Raw genomic sequence first — 12438 nt, 5'->3', positions numbered from 1 at the left:
CACAAATGTTAACGAGGTGGAGAAAGCTGGGGCGGCTGTAGCAAAGGCGTCAAGACGAGCAGTGCACTCTCTGTGTGTCTGTATGAGTAGTCTGGTGTTGCTAGAGCATAGTGAGAGGAAGTCAAGGGTAGGAGATGAAGTTGGAGAACACAAAGAACCTGGGCAATAGAACATGATGGAAAAATAAAGAAAATATTTCTATGAGACCTTCTATTTTCTACATACTATTTAACAGAAATGAAAAGGAAACAAACTGGTGTTGGTGAGAGGAGGTGAGAGCATCCTTCTCAGATGGTTGTGTAAAACATAATTCCTGGGATATAGCCATTACATGACAATTACTGCCTCATCAGGCCAAGAAGTACTTTGGAAATAAGTTGCTGGACTTCCAAGCTAGACTCTTACTTTGTACCAGAAGGAAACTGTGCTTAAACAAGATTGATGTCCAGATTATTCCATAGGGAACAGAAAATAATTTTCTCCTCAAGGGGGAGAAAAATGAATAAAGACTGGCCTGAGAAGAATAATGAAAGGCATTACTGGGTGCTTTATGATGCGGGCCATTTTGTTAATGTTAAACTTTCCCGGGTGTGTCATATAAGTCACAGAACAAGGCAATAGATGGAAATTTTATTTTCTTGTTTAAAACAACAAGCTCCTATGAACTAAATAAAAATATAGGGGCTTGGGAACATGGAGAGTTGATTATAAGGACATAAAATTGATCACAGATGTATGTCCCATCATGTAGTAACACAAACAGCCACCATAATTTATATTTGTTTGCTACTTTAAAGCTTATCAAATGCTCTCACATTGCATTATTTCATGTGATCGTATCTAAGCCCTGGGAAGTGGACATTATACCATCCCCATTTTACAGATAATGGATAATGAGATGGACAAGTCTTGCCCAAGGTCTTTCAACCAGGACGGAGCCAAACTGGAATTGAAACTTGGGTGCACTGACTCTAAAATGAATTCATTTGGTCTACACAGCATCCTCCCCAACCATACTCACCCAGAAAAAATTCTCCAAAGATTAGTTAAAATTCGTCTGTTCCCCTAGTCTCAAAGTCACATTTAACCATCAACCTTGATAAAATCTCTTCAACACTGGTGAAATTCATTATATTTGGTATAGCTGGAATTCGAGAAACATTGTTTCTTCAGTGAACTTCCCCAGAAGAAACAATTTGTTGTCTCAAAAGAAAATAAATGTAATAAAAACCTCTCTCACGGACTTCCCTGGTTAGTACTGTCTGCTCTTGCCTCTCGGTAAGTTACGACTGGTGAAGCAAAGCAGCCTCTCAAGCTGGAAGAGAGTAGGAAAAAAATCAGCTGACATAACACTCTATTTTTCTTGGTTTTATCAACTAATTTTATGAATTTGTAAGTCTCATTGTCCAACAAATTATGATGAAGATAAAGAAAATTAATACTTGGAGTGAATGCAAAATATTATGCAATGCTAGAAATAAAACACAGAAATATTTATAAAGCAGATGGTTCTGTATGATTAGAAATTATTTATTTTACTTTGTTCACCAATATTACAACAGTGTCAAAGGCACAGAGATGAGAAAAATATAATATTTTTAAAGTTAAATTTTTATTATGAAATATTTTAAACACAAAGTGTACACTTTTTTAAATGATAAAAAAGAGAAGTCAGATAGAATTTTTACACTAGTCTCATAAAAGAATTTATAAATGAAACATTTAATAACCTGATTATTTTAGAAATGTTCTTAAAATTTAGTCCATAAGTTTACCTGGACCTCTGTCTTAATATGGTCATTACCCAAGTTGGAAAGCACAGACCTTGGGCAAGAACTTCACCTCCTTAGGCTCACATTGCTCATCTGCCACCTGGAGGAGGTAGAATAACCACTCTGAGATCATCCTGAGTACATATTTACATTCTATGATTCATGGACTAGGTTCTAGGCTGGAGATTTACTCCCAGAGATTTTGGCCATTTTTCCCCATTGGAATAGATGTGGAAATGTAAAGTTGAATGGGAGGACTTATAGAAAAATGTAAATTTATAAATAAGTTGTATAATTTCTTAAAAATTATTTTATTTGTCCAATTGAAAAGAAAAAAAAAAACCCCAAAACAAAGAACAAGGGTTACTTAGCCTGAGAAAAAGGCAGCCCAAAGCTTGACTTCGTTCCTGTGTTCTGAAAGATAGTATAAGGAGTATTTCCCATCTTCACAGAGGTTCTTATTTCTCAGTGAAGAAAATGCTTATCTAATGTCTGTCTTGCCACCACCCCCAGACTCTGTCTCCTTAGGGGCAAGAATGTGTATCTTGTTAAATATTTTATTCTTAGTGCCTGCATAGAGACAAAATGGAGTACAACATTTAGCCAATACTTGCTGAATGAATAAACAGATGAACCTTTATCATGTAAAAATAATTACTTCTGACACGGGATATTAAAAAGTTGTACAGCTCAGCACATATCTATTGTCTGTGTACCCCAGCCCTGCTTTGTCAGTCCCCTGAAAGAGGGGTGCCAATCAATTGGATCATGATGAATCTATTTGCTTTGAATTTTTGCTGCTAGAACAGTTTGTCTTATATATATAGGGTGCCCAAATATTTGTTTAATAAAATAATAGAAGGGATCATAAGTACATATAATCAAAAATAGGTCTTCAAATAGTAGGGTTTTCTTTTTTGTTTTTGTTTGTTTTTATTTGAGACATGGTCTCACTCTGTCACCCAGGCTGGAGGGCAGTAACCAGATCATAGCTCACTGCAGCCTTGAACTCCTGGGCTCAAGCAATCCTCCTGCCTGGGCCTTCCAAATTGCTGGGATTACAGGTGTTCACCACCACCCCTGACCCAAATAGTAGTTTCTGTTTGACTTCAGAATATGTTATATGAATTTCTCAATGAAATTGATTTTCCTGTTTTTTCATAACAAATGATTAGTGTTCTTTGGAAAGAAATTATTTAAATGCTTTTTTCTTTCACTTCAAGAAGAGTCTTAGAAGTATCTTTTTAAACGCTAAACATATATACACAGAGACATACATATTTGATATTTGTGTCATATATTTTATATACACTTTTATATTATATTTTTGTGTATTTGATATATATTTTAGAAATACAATATTGTATTTTGTCTTATCCTGTCTAGAGTGTAGGTTCTTGAGGTACGAACTTTGTCTTGTTTACCTTTCTTGTCTTTGCATCTAGAAATGTGCCTGCCTCAGTAAATACTGTAATTAGAAAGCAAATCCTTTCCATAAGAAGCCTATTAGGTCCTAATTTTTATTTGTACGTTAGTGTTCTAGTTTAGTTTAAATGGTCTTATCAATTTTTAGTAATTGGAAAACTAGGTCTTATTTTTGCTTTCCTTTTTTTTTTTTTTTTCCCCAGGAAGAATCCCCAGCACAAGATAGAATATAGACATAGTGCACTTCCAGGTAAGTAATTTTACTGCAGCAAACTCAACATGAAACCTTTGAATGATTTTCCTGTCAAACCTAGATGCAGTTTCCAGTTATTATGAGATTTTTTTCATCTCTGCTTCTGTGAATTTGTTTAATTGCCGATTTTAATTATTTTTTTTAGATTAAAAGAAAACAACTATGAACCTTTTATATAGCAAATGTTTTCCCCAATCATTGTCCACAGTATATATTTGTTCTTGTATCTGTTAGGATTCTTTTGTTTTCAAGTACCTGAAAACAATATCGTAAACTGGCCTAAATGATAATTGACTTCTGTAACTAAAAAGTCCAGAGTTGGGGCTGGATTTAGACAAGATTTATTGTTTTGGCTCATTGATAATGTCAATAATGTCTCCACAGACCTAATTTCCTTCCATCATTCTGTCTTTAGAGAGGGTCTTTATCGACCTAAGGCTGGTTCTTCTCCTGATGAGGGACTATGTATATCCATATTCAGCTGGGACAATAAGCACCCCTGTTTACATCTAAGGGGAGAGAGAGATGAACAACTTTTACTTGCATGATTCCTAGGAAAAATCATAAAGTTCACTCTTTCTAGTGACCTAGATCACATTCTTACCCTTGTACCAACCACTATGGCCACTGATCAGTTTGTACCACCCCTGAAACCAGGGTAGAGTCACCTTCTTTAGCACCACAAGGATCTCCAATAGAAACTAAAGTTTTGAGGAAGGAAGTGGAGGGGGACAGACACCAGAGAAGCAACTATCAAATGTCCATCTGTCCTATTTACATCAACTTGTTTTACCCTCTGTTTCCCCTGCTTCTGAACTCAAATATTTTTCCACTTTAACAAAATCTGACTTTTTCATATCACTTATATATACAGAGGCCAATTCAGCACAGAATATTTCTGCCCACAGAGTGGAGAATAAAATGCATACTCTCAAGGCTATGCTTATTTACACTTGTATGTGCATACATACAACGGACTTGCAATCAAATGATGTAAATAATTTCACTATAAGGTAATTCTATTTGCTATTTCTTACTGAAACACACTTTAGTACTCCAGACATAAAAACACTCACTGAGCTAAAACAGTATGTTATCCTTTCTTTACTGGGACTGTGTCTAATGATATAGTATTCATGGTAGTTAAAGTAGCTTCCTTTCCAGCAATAAAGTAATAATATTTGATTAAAAATATGTTATCGACAAATTATAGCATTGTCATATGAAAGGGCATTTAACACATTTGTATAACTTTATAGAAATAGGAACTATTTATCTAAAACTATTAATATGCATCCTATAGCATAGTTTAAAATATCTGTTTTCTTTGAAGTTTCCTGAAATTATTATTGAAGTATTTTCAGAATGAAGAACATATTTTTAAGACAATTAACTTTTTAAAGGAAAAGCTTTATTTTATTGGAAATAAGTTTTTCTTTAAAAAAAAAGTATAGATATTTTAAAGTGATACATTTAAGGCTATAGGTTTAGCCTTATACTTTTAACGTAGCTTCAAGAATTGTTATGTGGCAATATAGTCAGAACATCTCCTCCCCTTATAAAATCTATAAATTTGAGGGTCTGGAGTGTTTCAAATATTAAATGTTAAAGTATCATTATGTTAATATTTCCTAATTTAGAGATCTCTAACATAGAATTCTAACTTACTTGTTTTTCTCATACCTCAAATCCTTAAAGCTTACCTAATTACCCAAAAATCTTAATCTCATTTATGTATTGACTCATTTACTCACACACTCATTTATTTGCTTATTGTATGTCTTCCATGAGACCAAAGTTCCAGAGATAGGAGAACCAGTTCACAACCGTGGTTATGAGAACCAGCTCTGGCTCTACCTGCTTGTGGTGAGATGTTCTAAAATCTCAGAAGGAAGGGCAGGAGCACTTTCTGCTGGGGATTATCAGGGTAGATTTGATGTATGAATTTAAGTTAAATTGGTCTTTAAGGTGGTAGGATTTCAGTCATTTTTGTTTCTTAGCTATGTGGTGGCAGGGTATGGTATGTCCCAGACAAAGTAAATAATAGATCAATCAAGAACATCAAAGTAGAGATGCTGTGGTTGGAGCTGGCAAGTGGATCAGTTTAATTGACGTGGAGAGTCTCTGTAGTTACTGTGGATGATACTAAAAGGGTGTATGGAGGCCAGATTGTGGAAGCTCTCAAAGACCAGACCAAAGATGTGGGCATTTTGGCGAATAATGGTAAGCAAGTATTTTACCAGAATCAAGCTGGTGGTGGTGAACAATCTGAATTAGGGTAGGGGAAGGCCTTCGGAGATTAGTTAGGTTAGCTGCTAGTCATATTTATTCCAGAACCCTGCTTTTGAGATTTTTTTCCCACAATTCAGAAACTCATGTAATAATTGAGATCAACAAGTTCACTGCTTCAGAGCATTTTCCAAGTAAGTAAAATTTCATTTCTGCCTTGACCCAGGTACACTGAAAGACAGAAAGAGACATCTCTCTAAAAATACCTTCAGAGTCTGCTAGCAATTTAAAAAAAAAAGGAAACTATCACCTAGGTAGCATTTGTGTTGTATGATATTTAAAGTCATTAATTTAATTTGCTACAAGACAATCTATTAATTAATTGCTCTCACAAAGCTAATCACATCAGCATTTAAAACCCTGTTAAGAAGTATCTATACAACACCACTAACAAAGGACACAGCTGAATTCTAGAGCTGACTTTGCACTCATGTCATGACTTTGGCTCTTCAGTTGCTTTCACTTAAAACACAGTTAAAGTTCCTGCTCATTTGAAATAAAGTGGATAAAATTTGACTGCCAGTTTTACTTTGAGTTCTGTTACAGATGGTTTTGTTAGATTCTGGACTTCCTGTTAAAAGAACATGAATTTATAAAAGTAAATCTCAATTGTAAATGATGACGGATATAAACAATTTTTTGAGGAAACAAATGAGATTCTTCTGATTAAAACGAGCCTATTCAATAAGTTGCTAAGATTTCCAGGTGTCATTGAGGCTTAAAGTCGTGTCATTTAGCAGATTCAAATAAAAATCTTTTATGCAATTGATTATATTGAATACTGCCTAGGCTAGTGATCAAAAGTGTAGGCTAAAATAAGGGTTTCTGTAAGACTAAAGACCTTCAATAGTTGATTTGCAAATGGTTCATTTATACACCCATTGATACATTCAACAAATATATTTATTAAGTGCCTTCTACATGGTGAGCACTCTTGTAGGAGCTAGGATACAATAGAAACAAAGCCCTGCTCTTGTAGTATTTTACAAAGGTGGACCGTGCACATATAAACAATTATGTGATGTCATGTGATGACAACTGCTAAGAAGAAAAACAAGGCTGTGTAAGAGGACAGAACAGCAGGGGTGTGTGTGAGGGGTGGAGGCGCCATTTCAGATGGGATAGCAAAAGAAGCACTCTCTGATAATTGACATTAGAGCAAAGGCCTGAAGGAGGAAGCAAGCCAGGTGATCATCTAAGGAAGAGTATGCCAGGAGGTGGGAACCCTGAGTTCAAAAACCCTGGTGAGGATAATGCTTGGAGTGTTCTAGGAGCAGCAAAGAATGAACAGAATTGGAACAAAGATAGTAAGCAGAGGGTGGCAATGAGAGGAAATCAGAAAAGCTAGCAGTGGGCTATTTGTGTAGGGTCTGGGAAGCCAACCTACAAGTAAGGACTTTAGATTTTATTCAGAGTGAGATAGAAAGCTATTGGAAAGTTTTCTGGCTTCTTTGTGGAGAATAGAATGGAAGCAAGGAAACCAGTTAGGAGGATATTGTAACTAGGAAGAAGATGATAATATTTGCACCACAGCGTTAGAGCGTTAGAGTACATGTGATGAGAAGTGGTAAATATATGATACCTGGCAGGTAGAGCCAATAGGATAGCTTGACATATTGGATGTTGGGTTTCCAGAAAGGTATATTCAAAGGTGACTTTAAGAGTTCTTGCTAAAACAACTAGAAGTTTGGATGGTTGGAGAACTCATATATTCAAAACTGAGAAGAGAATGACCAGATTCCAAAACCAACTCAAGAGTTATGTTCTGGAAATGTTATGCCCCAGATGCCTGTAAGTCATCCAAGTTGGGATAATACATAAGCACTCAGATTACTGAATGTAGAATTTGGGGCAATGGGTCAGGGATTATGATATAAATTTGGGAATGTAGGATATAAGACTGGATAGAATTATCTAAGGAGTGAGTTAGAGAAGAGGTCCTAGCCCAAAACATGGGCACTCCAACATCTAGAGATGCAGAGATGAGGAAGCTCCAACAAAGGCTGAGAAGGAACAGCCAACGAACTGAGAGGAGAACCTAAGTTGTTTCAGCTTTATTTCCATTTTTCTTATAAATCTTGTTAACATAACTTCTGAATCAGAAAGGAGGCCATTTACTGAGACATCAGTGGCACATGCTTTGTGGTAATGTGCATTCATGTCTTGCAAAAAAAGTTATGTAGATGAGGTACTTCCAAGAGGAAAATAGTCAAGAATAGAGATATTGATGTTCTTTCCTTCTCACTCTGTTCACTGCAAACTACACTCCAAATGTTTCTTAAATGCATTTTATCATTAAAAAAATATGAGGAATTGAGATTAGCTAGACATAAAACATGCTCTTGTGATTTGCAGGAGATAAGATATATATACAGACAAATGTAATGCAAGATTTCCCTGAAGGAACTGTTGTGCTTCCTGCTTTATGAGAATTGTACAAGTTATTATGTAGGCTTTTTAGCCTTGACTACCAAGAAACAGGGAGAAATTTGATGCTCAATTTATAATAATTATGTTAAAAATTGAAGTTGACATACATATATTCTTCTTTTTCTGTTCTTAGTTTCTACTTTTATTAGTATTTTATTATTAAATCATTATTATTATAAGCTATCTCAAATATTCTCTGGAATGAGTAGTAATGATATTAAGAAAAATATGAATATATTGGATTATAGGAGTTAAAAGGACAGATATATTACTTTCTTTGTCATTTTTATCATTTTTTTCTCCATCAAATTCCTTCGTTTTCATTTAAACTATATTTACGTGTGAACATTTTAGAAAGATGTTAACCAGAGCATATACAAAAGTACAGACAATATTTTTAACCTATACATTTGTTGTTTATCAGGTATTGTCCTCTGCCATTCAGACTTCCAGATAAAATCTTTCTGGTTGTTTTTTAAATGTTCCACATTGTCCTGGAGTCTCTCACTACCTTATTTTAAGCCAACTCTGTTGCTCACTATGGAAAGAATATAAAACAGAGTGGAATGAGAGAAGAAATGAAGTTGGAGACAGATGAATTCCTGTATTATAATATTTAGAGATCTATAAATTCTAACAGTGTTACCATTGTAATCCTAGTCTTATTGAAACATGACCTGTAAGAATATCTTAGACTTATAAAACTATACTTTCTGAAGTACCTAAACTCATATCTTTATGTCAATGAGCTTTTCTTAGGTTTTCTGTGCTAATAAACAATCCTAAGTTTCAATGCTTTACCATAAGTGTATTTCTCCTTCCTGTTGCAGTTGTGAATTGGCTGTGGCCCTGTCCCTGGTGTGTCCTCGTCCTGGAATTCAGATTGAAGGATCAGTCCCTATCTGGGACGTGCTCTTCTTGTGGCAGAGGGGAAATGGCAATAGCAGAACCACTGAAAGCTTCTTTTTGGAAGTGGCACACGCTACTTCTACTTACATTTCTTTGGTCAGATCAGTGGGGTGGGAAAGTATAATCATATCACAGGAGGGGCAGTGAATAACTGGGACAAAATACATCCTACCACATGGGAAGATAGGGGATCATGAATATGATTATGATATTATTAAGGAACCACTATTATGAATCTCATGGGTCATTTTAGTCTCAGGAGCCTCATGGTAGGAAAATTTAGAATAATAAATAATAAATATCATTTTAATGCCCTTTCCAGAAATTTGTAGTGGTAAGCTATGTATTAATAAAATTTATTCTTCTTCATGCAGAAAGACATTTTATAGTGAGACATCTCTAATCCCAGGTTGAGTGGTGATTGATGTGTTATGTACCAGTCTTCTGTTTTTCAGTGAGAAGTGTTTTAGATGAAGATAATGACAATGTTGGGCACCCCAATGAGTGTGACCTGAGTGACAGCTTCCTAGATGATGAGGAAGAATATGAGCCAACAGATGAAGATTCTGACTGGGAACCAGAAAAGGAAGACCAAGAGAAGGAAGATGTGGAAGAGCTTTTGAAAGAAGCAAAAAAGTTTATGAAAAGAAAAAAGTAACTCTTTTCTGCAATAATATATGGCTCACATTTACTTTTTCTTTGTGGGAAAAAATTCAGGAACCAAGGAGGTACACAAACGAATTATTTTCCTTCTTTTGATAGTTATGGCTTTTACTATTGATGCTTTGTAAATGAGACACGGAAACATCAGCCTTCCATGTAGTAAATGGAATTTATTTTGTTGCTTTGCCTTTTCTTTCCTATTTAAAGCCTCTGGATATAGGAAGAAGACAGAGAAGTTAAAGAGTAATAATTGATATTTTTCATATACTTTGTATATTGTTAATAAAAAGTAGAAGCCATAGGTTGCACAAAACTCTGGTCTTTTTTCTTTTTTCCACAGATTATGTCTTTATAGAGTTCTGTGCAAGTATAACCAGGCAAATCACATGATAGGTGGGAAAGCTCTTTCCTTGCTATTGAAGCAATTCTTCAGGCAGACCGGGCTTTTAAAAATGACAGCCATCACATGATGGCTATTTTTTTCTAGTACCCTACATGTGCACTTTGCAATTTCCCTTACTACTTTTATCCTTTGAAACTTGGGGAGATCGGTAGCAAACAGATACTGAAAATAGATTGAAGTAGGCTATAGGAGAGAAATGTTCACCATGCAGGGAATGTTATTTTGTGTCTTACATCTGTAATTTACTGTATGTCTGAGTTTAAAGGTAGAACAACTCAAAGAATTTGACATTTTTTTCAAACTGAAGTCCTACCTGATTATTTTAACTCACAGTGTGCTGTTTTTACCTTAAGAATATGGAAATAACATAATTTTCCCAAATGACATTGTTTTTTTTGACCTCAGATAAAAGTAGCAAGTTGTTTGCCTGTTGAAAGTTCAAGATTCTGGCTTCTTATATTAAAAAAGAAATTACTTATTCTCCAGTTTTATGAAGTTTCTCTGTATTTCCGTTCTTACACTACTTTAACCCCCATAATGCTTAAAGTATACTGCTTTATTTTCAGTGACTTAGAATTCTTATATTGTAATCTTTAATAGCAGTTGAGTATGTGTACATAAGAGTAGAAGGTATATTACTGAAGTTATAAATCACTAAACCAAAATAATCCTTGTTAAACACTAATATTTTCTACTCTAAGGAAAGCTAAAAATTTATATCTTAAAAGAGCAAGACAGATTTATAATATTGTTTTCTTACTGTTTTTAATATCTCTCCAAGTAATTACACGATATTAAAATTAAACTGAAGCCAAGGACAAGACAAATATTTCTCTAGGCAATTACTGTATTATTCTGATTTTATCTCTTATTGTTATTTGGGAACTCATTTTCCCCTTCTAATGTCCCTTTAGTCTTAGGGGCTGAGAAACCTGTGAATAAAATCTTTGAACTTATTCTCATCCTGGTACCAACTTAATCTTTAAAGTGTTCTTTAATCTATACCGCGTCATATACCCAAAGGAATTGAAAACATGTTCACGTAAAAACTGTGTACAATGTCCACAGAAGCATTATTTAGTAACCAAAAGTGGCAATACCCAAATATCCATCAACTGATAAATAGATAAACAAAATGTGGTATCTCTGTGAAATGGAATATTACTTGGCCATAAAAAGGAATGAAGTACTGATACCTACTACAGCATGTATGAACCTTGAAAACATTATGCTAAGTAGAATAAGCCAGACACATATTCTGTGAACTCATTTATATGAAATGTCCAAAACAGACAAATGGATAGAAACAGAAAGTAGATTAGTTGGTTGTCAGGGATTGGGAAAGGGAGTGACCGCTAATGAGTATAAGGTTTTCTTTTGAGTGATAAAAATGTTCTAAAATTAGATAATGGTAATAGTTGCACAACTCTGTAAATATACCAAAAACTAATGAATTGTACACTTGAATTTTATGGCATGTAAATTATATATCTCAAGAAAGCTGCTATAAAAATGCAAAGGGTAACACCAGTCTTTTAGAAAGAAAAAAACATTTAATATCAAAAGATATTCTTGGTAGTAGAATAATGTTATAGTTCATGGTAGCTGATTTTTAAGGATAGTTTGGTGCAACTTTAATAATCATCCTAAGACACATTTGAGTATAAGTTTTGTATAAACAAATATATAACTTAATTGACCATAGTGTAACAAAAATTTGCCACTTGTAATTGGACTGTTTAAACCTATGATTTTCAAAAGAGAGAGAAAACTGATGACATTAGGCTGTCAGTGGTCTCAAGAGCAATATTAACAAAAACTTGATTCTTTAATTAAGTGCTTTCATAAACAGTGGATAAAAGCCAATTTTCCCTATCATGGTGTTCATGGAATTTAAACTATATCCTCAGCCTCCTTTGTCATAGTAAAAATGATCACATACACATTTCTCACCTATGCACTTAATATTAAAAGCAAATATTTTTGGTTGAACTTCTGAGGAGAGGTGGGTTTTCTGGGACCTTGGGAAGCTGGAGATGTGAAGATTTTTCAGGGACACCTGGGCACTGACTCTGCTTTTCCCCTCAGGCTGAAGATGGCTTTGTTGTTACTGAGTTTGTTTCTAGATCTAGAAGATCCTAGTGGTAGTAAACATTCACTGTAATGAAAGAAGATAGATTGTGATCCTAATTCTTCCAGAATGGTGATGTAAAGCTGAGAATAATTGGATGGTAACTACTACGCAACTACTCTGTGCAGAGTTCAGTGTCATCAGCACACCCCGTGGAGGGGGA

At 34.7% G+C, this 12438-nt stretch overlaps 1 protein-coding gene across 1 annotated transcript in view; it reads left to right on the top strand.

The window, feature by feature from the left end:
* The window catches only part of APLF (aprataxin and PNKP like factor), a 69921-nt gene extending 60126 nt beyond the window's left edge, over positions 1 to 9795 (top strand). The window contains exons 9-10 of the mRNA XM_069494710.1: positions 3401 to 3447; positions 9534 to 9795. Of these exons, the coding sequence (XP_069350811.1) occupies positions 3401 to 3447; positions 9534 to 9736 (250 nt within the window). The 3' untranslated portion in view covers positions 9737 to 9795. The remainder of the gene's footprint in view (positions 1 to 3400; positions 3448 to 9533) is intronic.
* The last annotated feature ends 2643 nt before the right edge of the window (positions 9796 to 12438 follow it).

This window comes from Eulemur rufifrons, chromosome 19 (genome assembly GCF_041146395.1).
Source record: "Eulemur rufifrons isolate Redbay chromosome 19, OSU_ERuf_1, whole genome shotgun sequence".
Lineage (NCBI taxonomy): Eukaryota > Metazoa > Chordata > Mammalia > Primates > Lemuridae > Eulemur > Eulemur rufifrons.
Note: the sequence above shows the minus strand (reverse complement) of the source record. Positions and strands in the feature narration are given on the sequence as shown.